Raw genomic sequence first — 22,977 nt, 5'->3', positions numbered from 1 at the left:
GATTTAGCATGTCATTACACTTTATACATACCTTACTAGAATTATGACTTAATTATTTATTAATTTGATGGTAAAATGAGATTTAAATCAATTATTTAAGACATAATACCAATTTGGATCCCTAAACTAAGATTCAAAATCAATTAGAACCTTAAACTATCAAAATCATCAACCAGATCCCTGAACTAACAAAAAATCATCAATTGAGTTCCCATTCTAAACAAAAATCTTCAATTGAGGTCTCATCGAAAATCATTCGGTTGAACAGTTTTACTCTCTTCCCTAAACCCATTTTGAACCAACACAGAGACTATTACAGTCTATATCAAATAGTCACAGTTTCTGAGTTTAGGATATGATGAGGACTCAATTGATGATTTTTGCTTAGTTCAGGGATCTAATTGATGATTTTGATAGTTTAAGATCTTAATTGACTTTGAAGCTTTAGTTTGGGGACCTAAATGGTATAATGGAAGAAATATTTGATTTGTATTCGGAACAGTGAAATAGGAAAAGATTCAAAATAGGAAATAAAAACGATCCCACAACCTTAAAACGCTTGCTCGCTGCGACGTTTTGACCCTCTTTCAGCCACTCTCTTTCTCTACGATTGAGGGTTGAATTTGGCATCTTCATTCCTCTCTTATCTCTCTCGAATCAGCGTCCGCCGCCTTTCCTCTTTCTCATCGGTAAGCCGTAATTTATTCGTCTATCTCCCAGTTGCTCCTCCTCGATTCCCAAATCGGGAAATTTATCACTGCATCAATTCAATTTTCTAGGGTTTTTCTGTGGGTTCCTGTATTTGTTCGCTTCTGTTTCCTGGCTTCTTCTCGCTCTATTTTACTTCTATAAATTATCGAGGAAATTTGGAGCTCAATACCACAATAATTGAGGATCTGGATTCAATTTATCGCTATGTGTGCTGCTTACTTTGGCTTTTGCTTACAGATCTAAAGTAGGTGTCGATTTTTTTGTCGTTATTTTTTTTTTTTTTGGAAAAATCGATAAGAACTGCCTCTTTAGGGTTTTATAAGGAAGGAATCTCAGGGTTCTGAATTGGTATTATTGTCTTACACTGTGACCTCGTTTCATTTATTGAAATATATGGCTGCTGGGAGACATGGGGGTTATCGCGATAATGAGTTTCGAGGGCGTGAGTCCGATGTCGAATATTCTAGGAGGGATTTTGCTTATTCCAAAGAGGAATATGATCGGATTGGTAATGGTAATAGGGAAAAGGAGCGTGGTCGAGTCCGTGACGTAAGAGATAAGGGTAAGGTTAGGCAGAAGGATATCAAGGAGAGGGAAGTGGTTAATGGTGGTCCTCGGTCCTCTTCTAGTAGAAGCGGTTCAAGTAGCAGTGGTGGTGGACCCAGAAGATGCGAGTTTACTGCTAAGGCTGCGGATAGGGAGCCCGGTGAATTGTCTAGCGAGAGTGGATCTGATGATGCTATTGAATCTGAATCACATGTTAAAAATATCGATGTCTCAAGAGTAGTAGAGAATGGAATTCAAACTCCTGTGGAGAAGAAGAGGAAGTTTTCTCCTATAGTTTGGGATAGGGAGGACAGAGAGGTGAGTAATTCTTCAATAAAAAGGAATTCTCCATCAGTGGCCACTCTCCCTCCACCACCACCCATCCCGAGGTCATACCGCCAGTCACCTAATGTTGTTCCAAATGGGAGTATGGGGATATCTCCCATTAAAAGTGGTAAAAGCCAGAGTTTACAGGTGTCTCCAATAAAGGGTCCAGTTATTGAACTTCCAGTAGAAATTTCTCCATCACAGTCTCCAGTAGAGTTGGCTCCTACACCTATAGAGGAGCAACAATTGGGTAATGATCATGGAGCTGATCTGATAGAAGATGACGATTATGTACCAACACGAAATATCTCTTCTTCTAGGTGGGCTGCCGGGAACAGCTCTCCTGGTGATGAAGGAGAAATTATTGAGGACCAGGAAATGCCTAAAAGAAGAAAAAAAATGCCTAATCAGGATTCCTTTGTTTTGGGAACTCGTACTAGGTCATTGACTCCTGACCTTGGAGACCTCAAGAGAGAAGGTTCTGATGTAGTTAGAGGGAGGTCATCAGAATCTGATGAGTGGGGAACGCGAGGTAGATCTTTAAGTGGGGATGATTATCCAGGTAATGATACAGACAGGGATGACTACATGGAGATTGATGCTGAACATGGTGAAAATGATGGTAGCAAGGACCATTCTGATTCAGACCCTGCAGATGAAAATAATTCTCCGGGAACGCCTGAACCTGCAGGTCCTCCCCCAAGAAGTGTTAACATGCTTCTGGGGTGTAGAAGTGTGGATGAGTTTGAGAGACTTAACAAGATAGATGAAGGCACTTATGGTGTTGTATATAGAGCTAGAGACAAGAAGACTGGGGAAATTGTAGCACTGAAGAAGGTGAAAATGGAGAAAGAACGAGAAGGCTTTCCACTAACATCTTTACGTGAAATAAATATACTTCTTTCGTTTCATCACCCTTCAATTGTTGATGTCAAAGAAGTTGTTGTAGGGAGTAACCTTGATAGCATTTTTATGGTGATGGAATACATGGAGCATGATCTCAAGGCCCTGATGGAGTCAATGAAGCAGCCATTTAGTCAGAGTGAAGTTAAATGCTTAATGCTCCAGTTGTTGGAGGGTGTCAAGTATCTTCATGACAACTGGGTTCTTCATCGAGATTTAAAGACATCAAATTTGCTTTTGAATAATAGGGGTGAGTTGAAGATCTGCGACTTCGGCTTGGCTCGTCAATATGGGAGTCCTTTGAAGCCATATACTCATTTGGTTGTTACTCTTTGGTACAGGTAAGCTGCACTTTTACTCTTCCATTTCTTTTATGGTGTTATACCCTTAGTGAATTTTGTATTTTTTGATTTACGGATGTTCAAGTGATTCTTTGCATGTTGGGGTTATAGATGATTGCATATTGATCCCCTTTTGGAATTTGGTGATTAGTTGTAGTTATGCTGTAAGTATATGAATACTGATGGCACTTTGCCTTGTAATCATTTTTAGGGAAAGATTGGTTTGCTTTTGTATATAGCAAACCTGGAAAATTACAAGGTCATCTTTTGGTCGATTTGTTTTATATTTTTAAAGTCTAAGGTTTCATTTAGGTTATACTACACATTGTTGAAGTATACATTTGTGCTTCAAGTTGATTGTTCATGTATTTGATATACTTTGTAGGGCACCTGAACTTCTTTTGGGAGCCAAACAGTATTCAACTGCGATTGACATGTGGTCTTTAGGTTGTATTATGGCTGAAATGTTGTCAAAAGAACCTCTTTTCAATGGGAAAACAGAGGTTGACCAACTTGATAAGGTAATTTGATTCTTGGCCAAAGTAAGAGGTAAAACTAAATTTTTGAACAAACCTGTTGAATCGATTTCTTAGATTCCAACAGTCTAAATTTGAGTGCTGTGTATTCATTCAATCATAAATCATACTTATTCCTTGTTGGTAATTTGTTCCTTTTTCTTCATTACAGATTTTTCGAATCCTTGGTACACCAAATGAGACAATCTGGCCTGGGTTCTCCAAATTACCTGGTGTCAAGGTCAACTTTGTTAAGCATCAGTAAGTATCATGTTTTCCAAACTTTAAGCTTAGTCAATGAAAATATCTGGTGATCTTATTTTTGGCACTGTTTTCCCAGGCTTCCAGCTGGGTGATTCTGGTCTGGCTATCTGGCCTCCATTGGTGACACTTTCTTTTACGAATCCATTTCTTGTTTATACTAAACAGATGACCTGTTCCTTTCAGGTATAACCTACTGCGTAAGAAATTTCCAGCAACATCCTTCACTGGATCACCTGTTCTCTCTGATGCTGGATTTGATTTATTAAACAAACTTCTAACCTATGACCCTGAGAAGGTAGGAAACGAACTTTGCTCCAGAACTTAGTTCCAGATTAGTATTTTCATATAGATACTGAAATGTGTCCATTCTTTTTTTTTATCAGCGCATAACTGCTGAAGCTGCTCTTAATCATGAGTGGTTTCGCGAGGTTCCTCTTCCCAAGTCAAAGGATTTTATGCCTACTTTTCCTGCTCAACATGCTCAAGACAGGTACTTTTTGAGACGAAGTAGCTTTAAGTCTAACTTCTTATGCAAGTAATTAATTATATTGATTATTGTAACTTTGGATTTCCATGCTTAGGCGTCTAAGAAGAATGATGAAGAGTCCAGATCCCTTAGAAGAGCAGCGCAGGAAGGAACTGCAACAAGGGGATTTAGGCATTGGCGGTTTGTTTGGCTAAACAACCTTGTCTCTTGATGAAGCACGAGGTTTGTTTAGGTGAGAGAGATCCATCAAAATGGATTGGGGAACATGTTTCTTAGATAATCATTCCTACTTTTTGTAGCAGGCACCTGTCGTGCTTTGGGTGGGGAAATTATTTGTCACTACCACCTGGCTATCATGCAGGTTAACTTTGATCTCCAGTTACTGTCAACGTATCAAAACGCTTTTGTTACACTGTTTGCAATGCAAGGTGTGGCACAAAGGCTTTTTATCTTTAAAAAAATCAGTTAGAGCTGAAACTTGTGTAACATATTTTCTTTGGTACATTGTAAACAAAATTATTAAAGTTGGTTTGAAGTTTAGAGCAGTATGGATTTACTTTCTAGTATCAATTCTCTGTATTTTTTTTTCTTAATATTAACATTGTGTTTGCAAGAGGCGATTGGTGTGAAGTGGAGGAGATGTTCTTAGCTTTTCGTTGACAAAGAAATATACAGTAGCAATGGTACGCTTAAGGTAATTTACAGATTTTAAATCTGTGGAATGTTATCCCAGATCAGGATTATTGTTTCCATAAGTGAAGGGCCATGTTATTCATGTGAGCAGTTTGGTGGTAGACGGTTTTGAAGTTGTATAGTATATTTTGCATGGTGCTTTGATTTTTCTACTCAATTTTTCATACAATTTTTGTCATATCTGGTAAAAGAATGAGGTTTAATGTTTTCTTCAACACAAGTTGATAGAGACAATGTTATCTTACAAACATGGTCGCACTCCAAAAAAAAACATGCAGTTGCACTATTGCCAAATAATCGAAAGCATTTCCTTTTAGTGTGTAATTACAACATGCACCTATTTATTGTCGATGTTACTGATTCTTCAGCCAATAAATTTATTTAAGAGTAGCAACTTTAGGAGATCTGTTTAACCTGACATCCTCAATTATGCTGCTTGCATATTTTTGGATATAGTAGCTGTCAAGGAAATCTTTTGTGCGTCAAGGAATTGGTTGTTGAAGAATGGTTTGCAGTTGGGATGTGGATATTGACCACATTTCATCTGATATGACAACATTAAGGAGAATGCTCATGATTTTTGGATTGATTGGAGGTTAGTTTGGCAGTAGCACATAATGAACACTCTTGTCCATAATTTTAATTTGAACTAATTCTACAGAATGTCTAAAACATCAACTCAAGGATTAAATAATGGTGGGTTAAATTATAGACCACATTTGGTTTTGGATCATAGCATCCATTTAGAGCATAGTTTTGTTTTCTTCTCCACAATACTTCTGTAATTTATGTCTTGTAGATTAATTTGCATGCAAAGAAGTGCAGCCATCACTAATACTTACAGGGTTATCAGCCTTTTTTACTTGATTTATGTGCTTGGATTGTGATTTCAAATTGTTCCACTTAGCTTCTGTAATTTAATACATCGAACATTTATTTACATTAAAAAAGATGTGCAGCCATCACTAATGAGTAGTGGGTTATATTAACATCTTTTACTTAATCTATGCGCTTGGATTGTGAGTAAAATTGCTCGTTACGGTTACTGGACAATGATAAGTTAGTACGAGTCCATAGTGCCCTCTTCATATGGTATGCTAAATGGATCCAAGGGTTGTGATTGGGCAGTTGGAAAAGAGTGACCAAGACAGATTCTGTGTTTTGTTTTGCATGATGTTATATTGATGATTTGATTTTTTGGTGGGAAACAATTAAGAACTTATATAGTTATAATGAGATCAGTTTTGTGATTTTGTTTCCAAAAAATTTCGCATGGTTTCATGAACTTGAACCTTCTCACCAGTTTGTTTTATATTTTGATACACACTAGACACAAGGAAAATTTCAGCTCTTCTTGTTCTTTGAAGCTTAAGCCACCCAGATGCTTTTTATGACATTGTCTGTGGATGTCACTGCAGTATCAAGCAAGCAGGTTATGGAGGTTACCTGCATCCTGGATTATATAGAACTTTCAGTTATTTGTCTTCAGGCTCTCTAGAGGTAAAATACAAACCCTAGTTTGTCCATGTGTCCCATGTTTAATTTGATGCAACTCCAATATTGCTAATTTCAGTTTGCGAGTTTTGGTGCTGGATTTATTCTCAACTGACCTTGCACTAGAGCTTTTTATATATTAGGCTTCTATTAATTTCACAGATATTAATTTGCTACTTGCAGTCACTGTGGCCGTACCTTGTAATTGAATTTTTTGTGTGCTATTTTCCTTGCATTATTGTGGTCATCTTGTTATATGGCGGTTATGGGTCTTCTGGATTTGGGAGATTTTAGCAATGGTTGGAACTTCCTGTCGTTAGGCTGTGTTCACAACATCTGTGCCTGAAATCAGAATTTTAACTGCATAAATTGATTGATATTTATTAATTTTATTCATCTAGCAATTGGGTTCATTTTTACTTGCAACTTAGGATCCAAATGGACTGCATCGTCATAGTTAAGACAGTTAAACATGCATTGAAGACTTTTGGTTTGCTATTGTATGTATGTATCTGTTGCTTTCTATGTTGAGAAAAATATCCCGGTTTAATATATAATTACACACTTATCACTTTTTGCCGTTGACACCCTGAACTTGGACTTGTATCACACCTGAACCTGTCAATTTTCAGCATAGTTGTATTTAATTCCGCCTCTGCTCTTTTAGGATCTCGATAGTTGCGTGGGGTATCTTATTATGTCTCAACCGGGCTTACTTTATTCCAATGCTCCTCTTGTTGCTGTAAATTATTTTAGTTGGAATTTCTTTGCAAGTATTGTTGTATTTTCTGCTAAGCAATTATTGTTTACAATCTTTCTTTGTTTGGCTTATTTTTTTGTTCCTCTTTTTTCTTTTTCTTCCTTTGGAGAACAGTTGGCAATTGAGACCAATTACTGTTCATTAGATTCATTCATGTGATTGCTTGCATCATAGACGTGGCTGATGGCTACCAGAACGAATCCTCAGGCAATTTGTTAATGACCTATGTTGGTTTTCAAAGAGGCCAAAGGGTTTGTATGTAATAACACGATGTTCTGAGGAGCCTGTTAGTTATTTACCGCCATCATTATAACTAGTTTACATCCGGACTTCAAAAAACGAAATAGCTCAACGCTCCTACAAGTAGCAAAATTCAGCAACATCAACTTTGTTCATTTATATTTTGCCTACTGTTTATTATTTCTTCAGTTGGTCCTGTATTTTGGTTTGAGCTGTTTCTTTGTTTTTTTGTTTTACCATTTTAAATCTCTCCGTTAGCTAAAATATAGAGTTGATGGATTCAAACAAATTAAAATTTTCTGAGCGAGTTGTTAAATATGGTGAAAAATGTAAGCATAGGGGCTAAATGAGTTCACATCAAAGTACAATGGCCAAATTGATGAAATTTATTCTAGTACAGGGCATATTTATGCTTGTTTTTGACGTAAAAGTGTCATGAATTTTTTTTTATCGGAATTTTATATTTTGTTTTTCTTTATGCCGTAAATATAGCTTGAAAAAGTTAATAATTTATCAGTTAATATAATAAAGTAAAATCAGCTGGGAGATGCAAGTAAATTAGAAAGGCAACAATTGTAATATATTTATAACACTCAATAGCCAATTACCCACTAGTTATTCATGGTTTGCATTTATGATTTATGTACTCAATAGCCAATTAGACACCTGTTATTCTAGTCGAAGTTTAAAATATCAACTTCTCAAGACATTACTCTGTATGCAAAATTGTATATCATCCATTACCTTGTTGACTTGAGATAAGTCATTTTTTTGTGATTACTTATATGTCACAAATTTAATTAGCATTTTTAATAGTTTTTAAAAACCGTGTTAGTATCACTTTAAATATTTTAGATATAATTAATGTTTGGAAGGCCTAACGTGACTTAAATAATAGGTCAAATCAACTTTTTCAAATTTTTGGTAATATATGGCTAAATTGGATGGATTATTTTGAATGTTTTAACCAATCTGCATTTAAATTTGACCATTTTTCTCTTAAGATTAATATTTAAGTATTTAATTAAATTAATAAGTGATTACCATTTAAAAAAGTCGAAATAAATATTAATTAATAATTTTAAGTATAGACTTTTGATTCATCCAAGGGTTACATATATAGTGAACTATCATCCAATCAAGCATACATTTCTGTTTCACATTTCCCAGCAAAATGGAAACCATAATCCAATCCAGAGCATCTGGTTACCCAAACAAATGAGACCTAAAAATAGGGGATGGCAGCATGTAGGTATTATTTTTAAATTATTTGTATCCGTCTCATTACCAGTATATTTCTTGAATCCATATCTATTTCATTTAAATTGTAGTACTCGTGGATCTCTTGTAAGAGGTCTCTTTATATGCTCTAGCTACCTGCTAGCTTTGCTCCAACATTTACTTCTGCGAGATCCATTCTCGAACTGCAACTAGAAATGTAAGAGCACCCCTAGTGGTTGGGTACTCATACACCCTCCACATCATCAAATAACATTATTACAAAACACCCTCCATATTAAAACACTCTCTTTATAAAACCTATTCTAATGGTTAGATACTTTCTCTTATTTTAGTGGGACCCACACGTCATAACATATTATTTTTTACTTTAATCCAATTTTTTTATATTATGAATATTTATTAATATTAGTTTATTTAATAATATTGAATGTTAATTTGAGTAAATATTAATAATTTAATTGATCTTTTTAATTGATTTAAAAAAATTAAATTACATATTTGAATAAAAATTATAAATATAAAAAGTACATTTGAAAAAAAATAAACATAATGCGTTAGATTAAAATGATAATTAAATAGTCAGGTCGGTGATTCCGAAACGTTCCCAAATGTGCTCTACTAGATCCAATTTGAGCTGACCGTGCATTGCTCTATCGCGGATCTCTGTATCCATTGCAAGATATTGCGTGAAATCCCGAATATGTCCACTTTGAACGTCTTCAGGAAGTGTTTCTGGACAAGTTTCTTCAGGAAAATCTATCGAGTACCTGCCACGCTCATTTTCAACAATCATATTGTGTAGTATGATACAAACATCCATAATGTCATGAATTTTTCTTTTACTCCAACTTCGTGCTGGTCCGTGCACTATTGCAAAACGGGCTTGAAGTACCCCGAAAGCTCGTTCAACATCTTTCCTTGCACTCTCATGTCTTGCTTTATAGCAGAGTCGCTTAGGTTCATGGGCATGTGGAAAGCTTTTTACTAAAGCAGCCCATTTGGGATATATACCATCTGTTAGGTAGTATCCCAATTTGTATGTGCGATTGTTAACATTGAACTGTATTGATGGAGCTCTTCCAGCTAGTGTCTCATTGAACAAAGTTGACCTGTTCAAACATTGAGGTCATTATTCGCCCCAGCAACACCAAAATATTCGAAACCTTCTGCGAAACCGGTCCTCCGAATAAACTGGATTAGGAGAAAAGTAGTCACTGAAAAGTCGTTCGACAGCTTCTTCACGACCACGTCTCACATATTTCCTCCGTCGAGGTTCTGATTGCTGGACATGTTGTTCAATTATATTAAGATCCTCTAGATCATCTTCCTCCATCATTTCCACCATCCTTTGGCCTTGTGCCAAAAATTCTTCGCTATTATCGGAAGACATTTTAATTCGAAATTGCGAAAGTATTGAATTTTTTTATATAACATTTCAAACTCAAACCTTATATATAGTTTTTATTTTTAATATATTACCGTTAAAATATTACCGTTTTTTTGTATTGATGTAAAGAAAAAGCTTTTTGTAATGTATTATTTTAAATATTTGAATATATATTGAAAAGAAATAAAAACGAAGACCAAATGCAAAAGCTTTTATATATTATATTATTAAATTTCTATGCTTTTGCCTATCCAAATTCACAGCTATCAAAGAAAAAGGTGAGCAACGCGCAATTTAGCAACTGAAGGTGACACCCTCTTCTCCCTGTGCGACACATCAGCGCGTTGTCTCCTCTCCCTATTAAAATGCCTTTTTGTTTCATACTCTTTCAAATTCGAGAATACTGTCTAAATTTGGATACCATCCAAATCTAGATACTTGATATTTTCTCCACCCTAATGGTTAGATACACACTTCCATTCTTTTTTATTTGCAGATCAGTCCTCTTACAAACCATTAGAGGTGCTCTAACAAAAAACTCTGCCTTTATTGCAGGCTCTGTTGCGAGCTTTGGTACTTGAATTGACACGGATGTTAGAACAAGCTCTAACTGAATTTCAATAAACGAACAACACATAAAATAAATAAAATATAAATTTAATAAATTATCTACAAATTTAATAAATACAACTTAAACATTTTAAACCATTCAATTTATCAAGAAATTAAAACACACTAAAGATAAAAATAAAAAATTTATTTTGATACAATGATAATCTTAGTTTTCCCTTCATTTGATGTCCACATTCATCAATGTTCAAGAGAATAAAATCTGTGTGTAATTACATGGATGATACCAGGTATCCTATGGGATAATTTTATACCGTTACAAGTAATTTTTTGGATCCCATACCATTTTAGATAGAATTCAGGTAATTCCATTAGAGTCGGATAGTGTCAGATACTCGAAAAACTCGTACCCGTTGCCATCCCTAAGAATTAAACATGTTCATGGATTGGGCTCGTGTCAGGTTACATGTAATTATATTATACAAAACCAATCCAATCTACACTATATTTGTACGGGGTTTCGGTAGGGCTCTATGGAGCCAATAGAACTAATTTTTAAACCAAATCCAACTTAACTCATCCAATTAATATATTGAAAAAATTACAAAACAGGTCAAATGGGAGAGCCATTTACATATTTAGACCAATTACTCAATCCATTACATATCTAGACTATTTTTTTTGTAACATTTCCAAAATACCCTCCATATATATATGACACTTGGAAATTTCTTACTCTTTCTTCTTTCTCCCTTTTGTCTGACTTCGCATTTTTCACAATTTGCGAAGTCTGCGAAGATAATATTGCTTGAGAATATAAAATTTATTTCGCATATTTCGCAATTTGCGAAGCTTGCGAAGGTAAGACTACTTAAGAACATGAAATTTACTTCGCAATATGCGAAGCCTGTGAAGGTAATACTAATTCGCAGAACGACTTTTACTTTGCAGATTTCACAATATGCGAAGTAAAAGTCATGTTCTTAAGCAATATTATCTTCGCAGCATTCGCAAATTGCAAAAAACGCGAAGTGGTATATAACATTCAAATCATAACAACAAGATTACAACAATAATTCTAACATTAAAATCATAACATTATCAAAATTTACAAGATTGCAACAATAAGTCTAACATTAAAATCATAACATTATCAAAATTTACAATAAGATTGCAACAATAATTCAAACCCTAAACCCTAAATCTCAAAAGCAGAAGGAACTAGAAGCAAGAAAAATATGGGTGCTTCCAGGCTTTACAGAAGCAAGAAAAATCGGCGGAATCGATGACCTTTTGGGATGATAACGGTGATTTTTCTTTTCTTTCCCTACAACCCAGAACACAATCTCCCTTACATCCCATAACACCGCCTAGTGTGATTGATGCTGTTGTATTCAAGCTAAATGGATACTTGAATTTGATGTTTTTTTATTCAACCACATTCACAAAAATTAAGTCGTGTTAGCAAGCTTGCGAAGAAAAATTTAACAAAAAAAGGGACGATTTTAATTCGTAGAAAATGATTATACGAAGTCTGCAAATAAAAAATTAACCCAGAAAAACGATTTTACTTCGCAGAAAGCGATTGTGCGAAGTCTGCGAAGAGAAAAAATTATGTTAAAAATGATGAAGATGAAGATGAAACACTAGATACTTACATTATTTTTGCCTTTTACCATTGAAATCGACAATAACCATATGATAAACGCAGAAAAACACGTATAATAACGTCAAAAAATGATGCTTTTGATTCGTAAAAGAAGAAAGAAACCAAGAGATAAAAAGAAATAAGAAGATGAAGAAACGTGACTTAATTTTCTAGAAACAGGGAGATGAAGAAAAAGGAGTGGTGAAACTCTTAACCTAGTGGTTGAGAGCTTCCCTATGACTAGGGAGATCACGAGCTCTTAGCAGAACTGAATCAATGAAAAGACAAATAAATATACCTGTTTGATAGCTGGATCCTTCATCTGGTTTCTTACTTGTTCTTGCATATCAGCACTTGAGCTAGGAAAGTTTGCATGAGAAGAACTACTTGAGGCCGGAAAGAGACCATTGATAAGGCCTACTACTTCCACTACTAGCATTACTGCTATCAACATAAACGAAATTTAATGGTGATACTGAAGAATTGAAATTTAGTGCCATAATATTAAAATAGGCATTTTGTAATTTACCCAACAAAAACTGAGTCAAAGTCAAATAGTAACTAATTGGCAATTTCTAACCTATATTGATGATCTAATTTCACTCATCACTGATGATCTCAAAGTTCTTCAAGCCTCGGTAGCCATGATTCGTGCTGTGCTACGAGATGCGGAGGAGCAACAAACAGAAAGGGAATCAATCAGCCTTTGGCTCAATAAACTCAAAGATGTAGCATTTGAATCTGAAGACGTCTTCGATGAATTAGCCTACGAGATTCTTCAATTCAAGGTACTCAGCTCCAATCCTGTAATTAGATGCACTCTTTTTGTTCAAAAACTCGCATTTCATCTCAAATTGATCCACAAGTTAAGAATAGCAATGAATTGCTTGATAAAATTAGAAATGAAGCTATAGAGTTTGGACTTCAAATCATATCTAGTTATAGAACAATGCCTCAGTTCCACTTAGATCGAATAACAGACTCAGTCCTTTGATAATCCAGTTCTTGTTGGGAGGGAAATTGATGTCTCGAAAATTCTTAATTTGTTAACAAGTTCTTAGAAGATTTTGGTGATATTATAAATTTAAACAATAGTTATGAGAGTATAAATTGCATTGACCATTGATAGTTTATGATATTATAAATTGCATGATTCAAACCAACCAACTTTGACCACCGCTATAAATGATCTATGATATAGTATTCTGTAACACCTCAAGTCCATAGCCATCTTCTTCTTCCTATTTCCTTCTTTTGATCTTTCCGTTTAAAATGGATAAGATTGTCTTGAGTTTTGTGGTGGAGGAAACCCTGGCCAAGGTGGATTCATTCATCACTGATGAAACCGTACGTGCTTGGAATCTCGGGGGTGCGCGTAGACGGCTTCTGGAATTGCTGTCCGAAATTCGTGATCTGTTACTATCTGCAGAGGAGAAACAGATGGGAAATCATATGAGATTAAAGGAAGTTGCTTATGGCGCACAAGATATCCTTGATGAGTTAGCCTTTGAGATTCTACGTCCAAAGATCACCGGTTTTAATTTTCTTAAAAACCTCATATTTAGTCTGAAATTAGCCCACAAAGTTAAAATTGTGAATCAGTCACTTGATAAGTTTAAGAATGAAATTCGATTTCCCCTTCAATTCTTATATGAATCTGATGGTAGAATAATCCCTCGTCATAGAGTAATAGACTCAGTCCTTGACAATTATCCAGTTGTTGGGAGGGAGGATGATGCCTCCAAAATTGTAAACTTGCTGACTCACTCTTCTGATCAACAAGTTCTCACTGTTGTTCCCATTGTGGGAATGGGTGGTCTCGGCAAGACTTCTTTGGCTAAATTGGTGTGTCGACAAGTCATGGCATTGAGCCTTTTTGATTTTAAAATGTGGGTCTGTGTTTCTGAGAATTCTGATGAACAAAATGTTTTGGGTCAAATGTTGCGATCTTCCAATGCAACAATGGGGGTCTTAAGCTTAACCAACAAAGATGCAATGCTACAACAACTTGAGAAAGAGTTGGCGAGGAAAAAATTTCTTCTTGTTCTTGATGATGTTTGTGAAGATGTTTCTAGGTGGTGGGATGATTTTAGAACTTGGTTGTTAAAAAATTGTACAAACAATGGAAATGTTGTTCTTGTTACAACTCGTAGTGAAGAAGTTGCATCCATTGTTGAGACTTCATCTCAGCATAGGCATACACTTGGTTTCTTGTCTGATGACGAGTGCTGGTTCATTTTGAAGGAAAGGGCTCTTAGAAATGTACCAGCACATGAACTAGTCCTATTTAATTTAGAGGTCATAGGAAGGGAGATTGCAAAACAATGCAAGGGAGTGCCATTGGCTGCAAAAGTTTTAAGTGGGACCTTGCGATTTTACAGGGATGAGGGAGCATGGTTGAGAATTAGAGATAGTTTATTTTTGAAAGCAATGAACAATGAGGAGAATGTTGAATTTATATTAAAACTTAGTTTTGATCACTTTCCCTCATATTTGAAGGCATGTTTAGCAATTTGTTCAGTTTTCCCAAAAGGATTTTCGATTATAAAAGAAGATTTGATTCAGCTATGGATGGCTGAGAGATTTGCTAACTCATGTGATATGGGCAACGAGTATTTTCATGCCTTACTTGCGAATTCCTTCTTCCACGATGCGGAAAGTGATGACGATGGCAATGTTATAAAGTGCAAAATGCATAATCTTGTGCATGATCTTGCTTTGTCACTAGCAAAATCTGAAATGCGCATTCATTATCTATATGCAGATTATCAATCTTCAAGAACTTCAGAGTCTCTTCCTAAGAATAAGGCCAAATACTTGAGTACAATCATCCTTAACGGTGCTCCCTTCCAGAGGTCTTGGAATTCAAAAAGCTTGCGGACGCTATACTTGAACGATATTGACATGGAAAGTTTGTCATCATCACTTAGCAAGTTGAAACATTTCAAATATCTTCATGTTTCAAATACAAAAACTAGTCCGTTGCCTAAATCTATCGTTGAGATCTACATGCTTCAAATTTTGACTCTCTCAAATTGTAGCTGTGAACAACTTCCATTCCTTGGAAATCTTCCTTTTCTTAAATTTCTTAAGATAAGTCATATGGAAAGAGTGAAGTGCATAGGTAATGAGTCAGATGAAGGAAATAGCAGTCGACATGAGTTGAGGCTTTTTCCAGCATTGAAATCATTGTCTCTAAGTTGGATGGAGAATTTAACTGAATGGATTCCTCCATCTCATGGTAACAGGGTTGTTATATTTCCTCTCCTTGAAAATCTGTCTATTCAATGTTGTGCTAAATTAACAGGTTTTCCGATGAGAGATCTGTCGGCACTTGTGAAGATGGAAATCAAAGAATGTGAGGAATTAAGGTTCATATTTGATGAACAAAAGTCCTTTCCCTCTGTTAAAACTCTATCCATTGTAGGATGTCCAAAATTGACTTATCTTCGAAACTGGCTTCTGTCCAATGATTCTTACGAGGAATTCAGAGTAAGAAGATGTGAATGGCTGAGGTTCATTCCAGAAGATTTGGGGATGCAAAGATCTTTAATCTCCTTACAGATATATTGCTGTAAAGGATTGCGATTTTTCTCAGAGGAGATATTATGCAAACTCACTCAATTGAGGAAATTAAGCATTGGTGCATTCTCAGAGAAGCTGGATGATTTCCGTTATTTGAATCGAATCAAAGACCTTAGACGTCTTGAGGAGTTAGAAATATGGGGATCTGATGTTTTCGGTCGCAAAATGTCTGTTCTGCCAAATCAACTTCAAAAGCTTGCTAGACTGCAATCATTGAAGATAAAAGGGTTCACAGCAATGGAAGCATTGCCAGAGTGGTTGGGCGATCTTCAATCTCTTGAAACCATTTCTCTTAACTATTGTTGGCAGCTCCAACATCAATCAACAGCTGCAATGATACAACGGCTCTTCAAATTACGCCGTGTCTACATTTATGGCTGTCATACTCTTGAGGATCATAAATCCCATTGGATGGAGTTTTCAGGTATAACAACACCTAGCATCCTTTTTCCATAGTTATTAGATTGAATTTGTTGTATATTGTTTTGAATAGTTTCTGTTAGGCTCTATATATGTATGACATATAAAGGGGTGACAATTAGGGTTATTGTGTTGAGATCGTGTTATGTTATTTATATGTTCCATATGATTATACATAATATAAATGTAAAAAAAGTGATAATAGTGTCATTCATCTCGTATTAATTCGGTTGTTTCTGTAAACCGTGTTATTGTGTAAGAGATTGTCACCCCGTTGAATCTTGTCGTTAAGCTTTCCATAAATTAGATGGGTTTTTAGAAATGGACATTAATAATTATAAGCTGCACCCAGTTTCCTTGTGATTTATTTCAGTGTTATTAAAGGTTTAATTTGCTAGTAATTCATACTGACTTTGGCTAACATTGATCTCACTAGAGTGACAAAGGGAGTGCCTGCTCTCACTCATTGTCAATTCCATGCATGGTTATCTTTTTTCATTTTTATGGCTTAATATATCGGGAGCCTCTGAATTTGGTCTAAAATATTAATTAGCTCTATGAACTTATAAAGTGGTCTTGTTAGCATCTTGAGCTTGCTTAAGGGTCTGTTTGGATAAAGGTTTGACAATGTTCATTAAAGGGAGGGAAAGTGGGGGGAGGGGAGGGGAGATTATTTAGTGAGCCTCTAAATTCCACCAATTTGGTGGGACAAGGTTAGATAAATAAACTCCATTTAATGAACCTCCTCTAATCCCAAAAAACCTAAAGTAACATGATCAATAGATAACCATAAACAAGTTAACGGGGTTAATAGGTCACTGTGAACAACTTCAAGTGATCAATATTTAGGGGTTCAGGGAACTATCAGTTTTTTAGGCCAAACTTAGAGGCTCCTAATATGTTAAGCCTTTTGTTTTTGGCTTAATACATCAGGCCCCTGAACATTAAGCAAATTTAGGGGTTGGCTTTTTTAGGCCAAGTTCAGAGGCTCCTAATTTGTTAAGCCTTTTGTTTTTGGCTTAATACTTCAGGCCCCCTGAACATGGTCACAAAAACTGCTTGGTTCTCTGAACTTCATTAGCCCCTAAGTGTACGTGGTAAAACAAAGAGAGATTTCGTCAATTTAAAATGTGTATCACTTTAAGCAAGTTTTTAGTAGCTAATAAATCATTATAACCACTTCAGGAGGCAATATATCATTTTAAGCAAGTTTAGGAAGTCGATAAGTCATTATAAATAAGTTCAGGGAACTAACAAAACACCCTTAAAATTCAGTTGCCAATCAATTTTTTAAGGAGCTTTTTTTCCCCTTTATTAGGCTATGATGTATAACATGGCATGCAGCATGGACATCTAATTGTTGGTGTGCCCTATTTCATAGGCATTGGTTCTTATAAAATGTATTTGTGTCACATTAATAAAGGTATTAATCTAGTTCATTTATATCTTGTGCTATAATATGAATAGAGAATCCATTGATTGACAATCATAAAACCATATCCCAAGTCTATTCTATCATGGGAATGATTAGGACCACAGACTTGTATATTCGACGACTGTATGGTAGTATTTGATACTAGCCATAGCACTTGATAAGTCAGTTGTGAATATGGGTACATGTTGTATACATGTGACTGGATCGATCCGCCCGAAAAAACTACATGGTGGTTGTGTCATTAATTTTCTTAAGTAGGTCTCTAACTGTCTTCAGACCAGATTTCATTATAATATCAATGTGGGATCCGGTTCACTTTGACATACGCCTAACAGGTCTGTAACATGATGCCAAATACGGGTATGATTGGGTGAACAGGTGAACACATTGGCATTGATAGTGAAGTGATGGAATTACCGCTCACATAATAGTGAGATGATATCACAGGCCACTTGATAAGTGAGATTGATAAGCGTGTGGCCACACCCTGATAAGTAGTTTACTTATCGGATTCATTAATCTACTTAAGATCAAGAAATATCATAAATAACAGAGAGGATGACAGCCGCCATGCCTCTAGTTTATAATATCGATATCGAATGGTAAAAGAAGTTAAGAGATAACTACAGGGTCTCTGCATCTTTAGACTGCTGAAACTCTGTCTTGGTTAGGGGCAGTAATGGTTTGCTAGAACCCACTTACTGTCTGTGGGCCGTGAGCCCACTGCTAGCTAAGGACAGTCCCATAGGATCGTGCACATTGAACATCTGAGTTAGAACTTATAGAATGGTACACTGGAGGGATGTGATTAATTAATTGATTGACAGTAAAATGTCAAGGTAATTAATTGGTGGTTAATTAATTGATTAATTGATACTTTGTATCAATGTAATTGATTAATAAATTTAGGCATTGAGTATTTAATTGGTTAATTAGTTTACGGGGTGTAATTAATTAATTTGTAAATTAATGAAATTGCATTCGTAAATAATTAATCAAACTAATACGTCAATTTATTAATTAGTGTTGTTTATTTAATTGGGGTAATTAAATTTAATCTAATTATAACTAATTGCATAGAATAAATACTATTGGTATTTATTTAAGTGATTATGTTAGGATTAGATTAGTTTTGTAATTAACCAATTAACCCTAATAACTACACTATATATAATAAAAGCCTAAAACCTAAAACAATCTAATTTGACCACTATTCATATTCGGCGGCATAGAAGAAAATCAATTATTGATTTTCGACGGAACTACAATTTGAAGATAGTGGAATAGTTGGCAAATTTCATTATCTCTCCAGTTCTTCATCCGTTCTTCGGCTAGCACCGGTTCTAGCTCAATAGCTGTTCGTGCACCTGACTACGGAGATCTTACTAGCTTGTGGATTCTTCAGCCGTCCCTAGAAGAGACAGTCCGGGTATGTTTATATCCTAAACGGATCAAAAGGTTTTATTCAATCAATGGTTAACGGACAAAGATCAAACTAAAGGGATTAGAAATAAATTTTGAACCGCAATTCCGCTGCGCTACAATTGATTAACTGTCAATAATCCCTAACACTAATTTCGTTCAAAATGATAGTTAGGTGGCTCGACTCAATTTGAAGTTTTTCTTACTATGAAAGTTCGAAGAGCTTTGAGTTTACCCTTAATACATATCCAACTCCTTTAACTTGCATCCAAATGCCTATTGACCCCTAAACTTTCAAAATAACTTCTTCACCCCCCTTAACTTACTTAAATTACTACAGCTAACCTCTTATTTCCACGTGACTGTACCACACACTGTTATTTTAAACAAGTAAGGTCGTGTTAAACAAATTATGGTGGCAGAAAAGTCTTTTAAAGCAAGTTAAGGTAGTAGAAATTCGTTTTGAAAGGCGTTTGAGTGCAATTTAAAGGGATTGGGTATATATTGAGCCTTGAGTTTACCCTGCAAGAAGTTGCCCAATTTAAAAGTACATTTTTCACTCTTAACATGTTTAATTTCTTAAGGATTTTAATGGAATCCGGTGTATTATGATGTTATTTTGCTCTTACTTAGAAGATCTATTATGATGTTATTTTGCTTGCTCCTAGAAGATCTATGATGTCGGAATGAGGTTTTCAAGTGTATAGTTCTGCACATTTTTTTGGAGTTCATCTGTACTGATTATCTGCTTAAACCATATTGTTTGCTCTGTTGAATCGTATATACACATTGCCCGAATCTCGTTAAATCTTTTATTTATTAGATAAGATAAGTGTCAATGTGCCTTCTTCAACTTGGAGTGAAATTAATCATGTGAGTCGAGTTGAAGGCCAAATTAACCATTTATCTATTTTCTTGATAATTGATTGCTACCCATTTTTGCTGCATACTATTTCTGAAGTAGCCATATGATTGTAGCAGTAAAAGTGCAAGTCCATAACCATCTTCTTACTGCTGCTTCCTTTATTTTTTTTTTCTTTCCCTCTAGAATGGCTAGGGTGGATTCACTTAACCATACTTGCTTGGATTCACTTAATACTGACTTAGTGGCTTTGGCTAACATTGATCTCACTGGAAGTGACAGAGGGAGTGGAGTGGGTTGAAATATAGCGAGCATTAATGAGTCGCTAGTTGCTATGGTATCCAAAGACTTTACTTTGCTTCCATGAACTTATTTTTTTGAAGGGGCACTCTTTAGGAGGCGTGAATGGACCAGACGTATGATTTTGTGAGAGAGATGCTTCAATTTTTGGATGAAACAATTTTGTAGTTGTTGTGAGATTTGTAGAGATTTTGCTGGAGATACATATTTGTTTGACATAATTGCCTATTTTTGTAATGGTGCTATTTGAGCAAGTTTTTTCAGGTCTTGTACCTTTCAGGTAAACAAACCCTCAGAGTTAGGGGTGTATATTGGTTCGGTTTAAATCGTATACCGAACTGAACCAATGGAATTTGGTTTTTCGATTCGTTTTTTTTACACTTCGGTTCAGCATCGGTTTTAGTTTTAGGTACATTTCGGTGTTCGGTTCGGTTCAGTTTGATAACAAATGTATAAAAACCGCACCACACCGAATTACACATATTCTACATTACTTTGTATATACACATATATTAGATGTTACAAGTTTAGTTTTTCTTAATATTGTTGAGATAATAAGCCAATATATATATATATTTTGAAAGTATTTGTTTTTTTGTTGTTGAGATAAATTTAATATGTAAATATAGTAATTTTTATGTGTTGTTTTTTATTTTTTAAATAATTTGGTTTAAAACCGAACCGAACTGAATATTTCGGTTTTACATACCATCTGGTTCGGTGTCAATGTCAATTATTTTAGTAATTTTGGTATTCGGTTATTTCGGTTCAGTTTGGTTCAATTCGGTTTTGAGCAGATGCACACTCGTACTCAGAGCAGTGAGTTCTTCTCTTCTGTTTCTGCATACAATTATGCTTCTCTTTTGAATCTTTGCAATCTCTCAACATGTACATACCCCTCTTGTTGTTCTATGTTTCTCAAATTTGGTGTCTATTTCCATGGAAAATTTTAGGGTACTCATGGAATAATGCTCCCGACCAATTAGTTCAGGACACATGTATATATATTTTTTCTTTCCACCAATCATGGCTATGTAGTGGTATTCAAAACGAATTTTATTGATCAGAAGTATTACTCTTAGCGTGTGTACTGTAAAATTTCTTCTATTTCCACTACTTAAAGTCCACACAGCCTGACACTATAAACAGACAGGAATATTCCTATGGATTTTAATGGCCAAGTGAATTTGGTAATTCACCGTTAGATGTAGACTTATTAAATCTAAACCGCAGGATGTTTCGAATCTCCACTTTAGGATTCTAATAAGTTTAGATCTAACGGTGAATGACCATATATTGTATGGTTATTAAGATCCATGTGATCAAAACCGACAAACACATACCTTGTATTCTTTAGATATTGCCATGTCTTAGAGTTAAAAATATGAAAATCTGGTCATCTAATGTTGAAATGTATTTCTTTACCAAATCAATTTCATTCCAAAAAAAAGTTAACAATCAACATAACCTTTGGATAAAAAAGAGTGATTCATTTTATCTTCGTTTGCAGTTAGATTTTTTAACATTTTAAAAACAACTATGTATATTTAACTTATTATAGGAAAAGTCGCAAAAACCTTATTTTGAATTGTATAAAGTTTAATTTCAAATGTATATAAAATAGTAACAACCTTATTCATGAAAGGCTGGACCGTTTTGTGCGCACGGTGGAGTGGGATGCTTTGTTTCCACAGTCACTGGTCCACCACGTAGCCCGGGTAAGCTCAGATCATGCTTCTATTTTATTAGATTCTAAGGGTGTTAGCAAATATGGTATGAGGCCTTTCCGGTTCGAGTAATTTTGGTCCAAAGAACCTCAATGCAAAGAGATAATTCAGGAGGTATGGGAATCCAAAACAGATGGTGTCCAACATCATGTCGCAGGGAAATTGGAGGCATGTGCCAAGAAGCTGAAAAGGTGGAACCGTGAATCTTTTGGGAATCTTAGACAGATGATTCATCAATGCAGCGATCGAATTGCATCTCTACAAGTCCTCTCAGGTGACATCCGTGCGAAAAAAAAGAAATTGATGCCCTCTCAAAAAAAATGCTCTCACTCGAAGATAAAAATGAAATGAAGTGGAGGCAGAGGTCTCGAGCTATGTGGCTGGCGGAGGGGGACAAAAATACCAAGTTCTTCCATGCTAAAGCAAATGCTAGGAGAAAATCCAACTCCAAGCTGAAGAACTCCAATGGGGACTGGTGCGAGAAGGAAGAAGATATTGAGGAAGTCATCGTACAATACTACGAAGATCTGTTCGCCTCTACCAACCAAAATGGTGCTGAAGCAGCTATTGATGCCCTTGACGCCCGATTATCTCCAGAACAGAAAGACGACCTCGCCCTACCATTCACCAAAGAGGAGGTGAAAGCTGCCCTTGACCAAATGCACACCCCTCAAGGCTCCAGGTCCTGATGGAATGCCGGTGTTGTTCTTCTCCACTTATTGGGACATTGTTGGTGAAGAGGTCACATCCCTAGTACTTAACATGATTTTCCTCATAATCTCAATCATACTTTTATCACCCTTATCCCAAAAGTCCGTTCCCCAAGTACTATGAAAGACCTACGTCCAATCAGTTTATGTAATGAGATCTATAAGTTAGTGTCCAAAACTTTAGCAAACCGTCTCAAACCCATCCTTGATTCCATAATTAACCAAACACAGAGTGCTTTCGTACCCGGGCGCTTGATCACTGATAACGCACTTATCGCGTTTGAAATGTTTCACTGCATGAAATATCGAATTAGAGGGCGTGAAGGATATTGTGCTTTAAAGTTAGACATGAGCAAAGCATATGATAGGGTTGAGTGGTCCTTTCTAG

General features: G+C 35.6%; 2 protein-coding genes and 1 long non-coding RNA gene across 14 annotated transcripts; 2 read left to right on the top strand and 1 right to left on the bottom strand.

Moving 5' to 3' along the window:
* The first annotated feature begins 540 nt into the window (after positions 1-540).
* LOC136229438 (cyclin-dependent kinase G-2) lies at positions 541-7,580 on the top strand. 9 transcript variants are annotated; one of them, XR_010689110.1, is made up of 10 exons: positions 542-2,828; positions 3,214-3,349; positions 3,516-3,604; positions 3,791-3,902; positions 3,991-4,097; positions 4,189-4,316; positions 4,397-4,522; positions 4,709-4,788; positions 6,206-6,287; positions 7,156-7,580. XR_010689110.1 is itself a non-coding variant. In XM_066018227.1 (7 exons), exons 1-6 carry the CDS (start codon positions 1,105-1,107, stop codon positions 4,286-4,288), a joined length of 2,268 nt encoding a protein of 755 aa, XP_065874299.1. In that variant the 5' UTR covers positions 542-1,104; the 3' UTR covers positions 4,289-4,316; positions 4,397-4,664. The 9 variants fall into 9 exon arrangements, 3 of the variants coding, with proteins under 3 accessions (XP_065874299.1, XP_065874298.1, XP_065874297.1); XR_010689108.1 differs by having other exon boundaries at positions 4,189-4,326; XR_010689107.1 differs by adding an exon at positions 5,244-5,382 and having other exon boundaries at positions 4,189-4,522.
* A 4,096-nt stretch (positions 7,581-11,676) lies between these two features.
* Positions 11,677-12,842, bottom strand: LOC136229636 (uncharacterized). The gene is made up of 3 exons (XR_010689188.1): positions 12,709-12,842; positions 12,427-12,569; positions 11,677-11,890 (listed from the first exon to the last, which is right to left on the bottom strand). It is a non-coding gene; the product is annotated as an uncharacterized lncRNA (long non-coding RNA).
* Positions 12,500-20,730, top strand: LOC136229635 (putative disease resistance protein RGA3). 4 transcript variants are annotated; one of them, XR_010689186.1, is made up of 2 exons: positions 12,500-12,916; positions 20,236-20,730. XR_010689186.1 is itself a non-coding variant. In XM_066018554.1 (2 exons), the coding sequence occupies exons 1-2, from the start codon at positions 13,401-13,403 to the stop codon at positions 20,280-20,282; spliced, it is 2,784 nt and encodes a 927-aa protein (XP_065874626.1). In that variant the 5' UTR covers positions 13,135-13,400; the 3' UTR covers positions 20,283-20,730. The 4 variants fall into 4 exon arrangements, 2 of the variants coding, with proteins under 2 accessions (XP_065874626.1, XP_065874625.1); XR_010689187.1 differs by having other exon boundaries at positions 12,809-12,916; positions 17,452-20,730; XM_066018554.1 differs by lacking the exon at positions 12,500-12,916 and adding an exon at positions 13,135-16,137.
* The last annotated feature ends 2,247 nt before the right edge of the window (positions 20,731-22,977 follow it).

This window comes from Euphorbia lathyris, chromosome 5, assembly GCF_963576675.1.
Source record: "Euphorbia lathyris chromosome 5, ddEupLath1.1, whole genome shotgun sequence".
In the NCBI taxonomy this organism is placed as follows: Eukaryota; Viridiplantae; Streptophyta; class Magnoliopsida; order Malpighiales; family Euphorbiaceae; genus Euphorbia; species Euphorbia lathyris.
This window is presented reverse-complemented; position numbering and strand designations above follow the sequence as displayed.

Coding starts and splice junctions, on each gene's coding strand:
- LOC136229438 (XM_066018227.1), top strand. CDS start 1,105: ATGGCTGCTGGGAGACATGGGGGTTATCGCGATAATGAGTTTCGAGGG. Junction 3,350..3,515: donor AGGTTGACCAACTTGATAAG/GTAATTTGATTC, acceptor TCTTCATTACAG/ATTTTTCGAATCCTTGGTAC. Junction 3,903..3,990: donor TAACCTATGACCCTGAGAAG/GTAGGAAACGAA, acceptor TTTTTTTATCAG/CGCATAACTGCTGAAGCTGC.
- LOC136229635 (XM_066018553.1), top strand. CDS start 13,401: ATGGATAAGATTGTCTTGAGTTTTGTGGTGGAGGAAACCCTGGCCAAG. Junction 16,138..20,038: donor CCATTGGATGGAGTTTTCAG/GTATAACAACAC, acceptor CTTTCCCTCTAG/AATGGCTAGGGTGGATTCAC.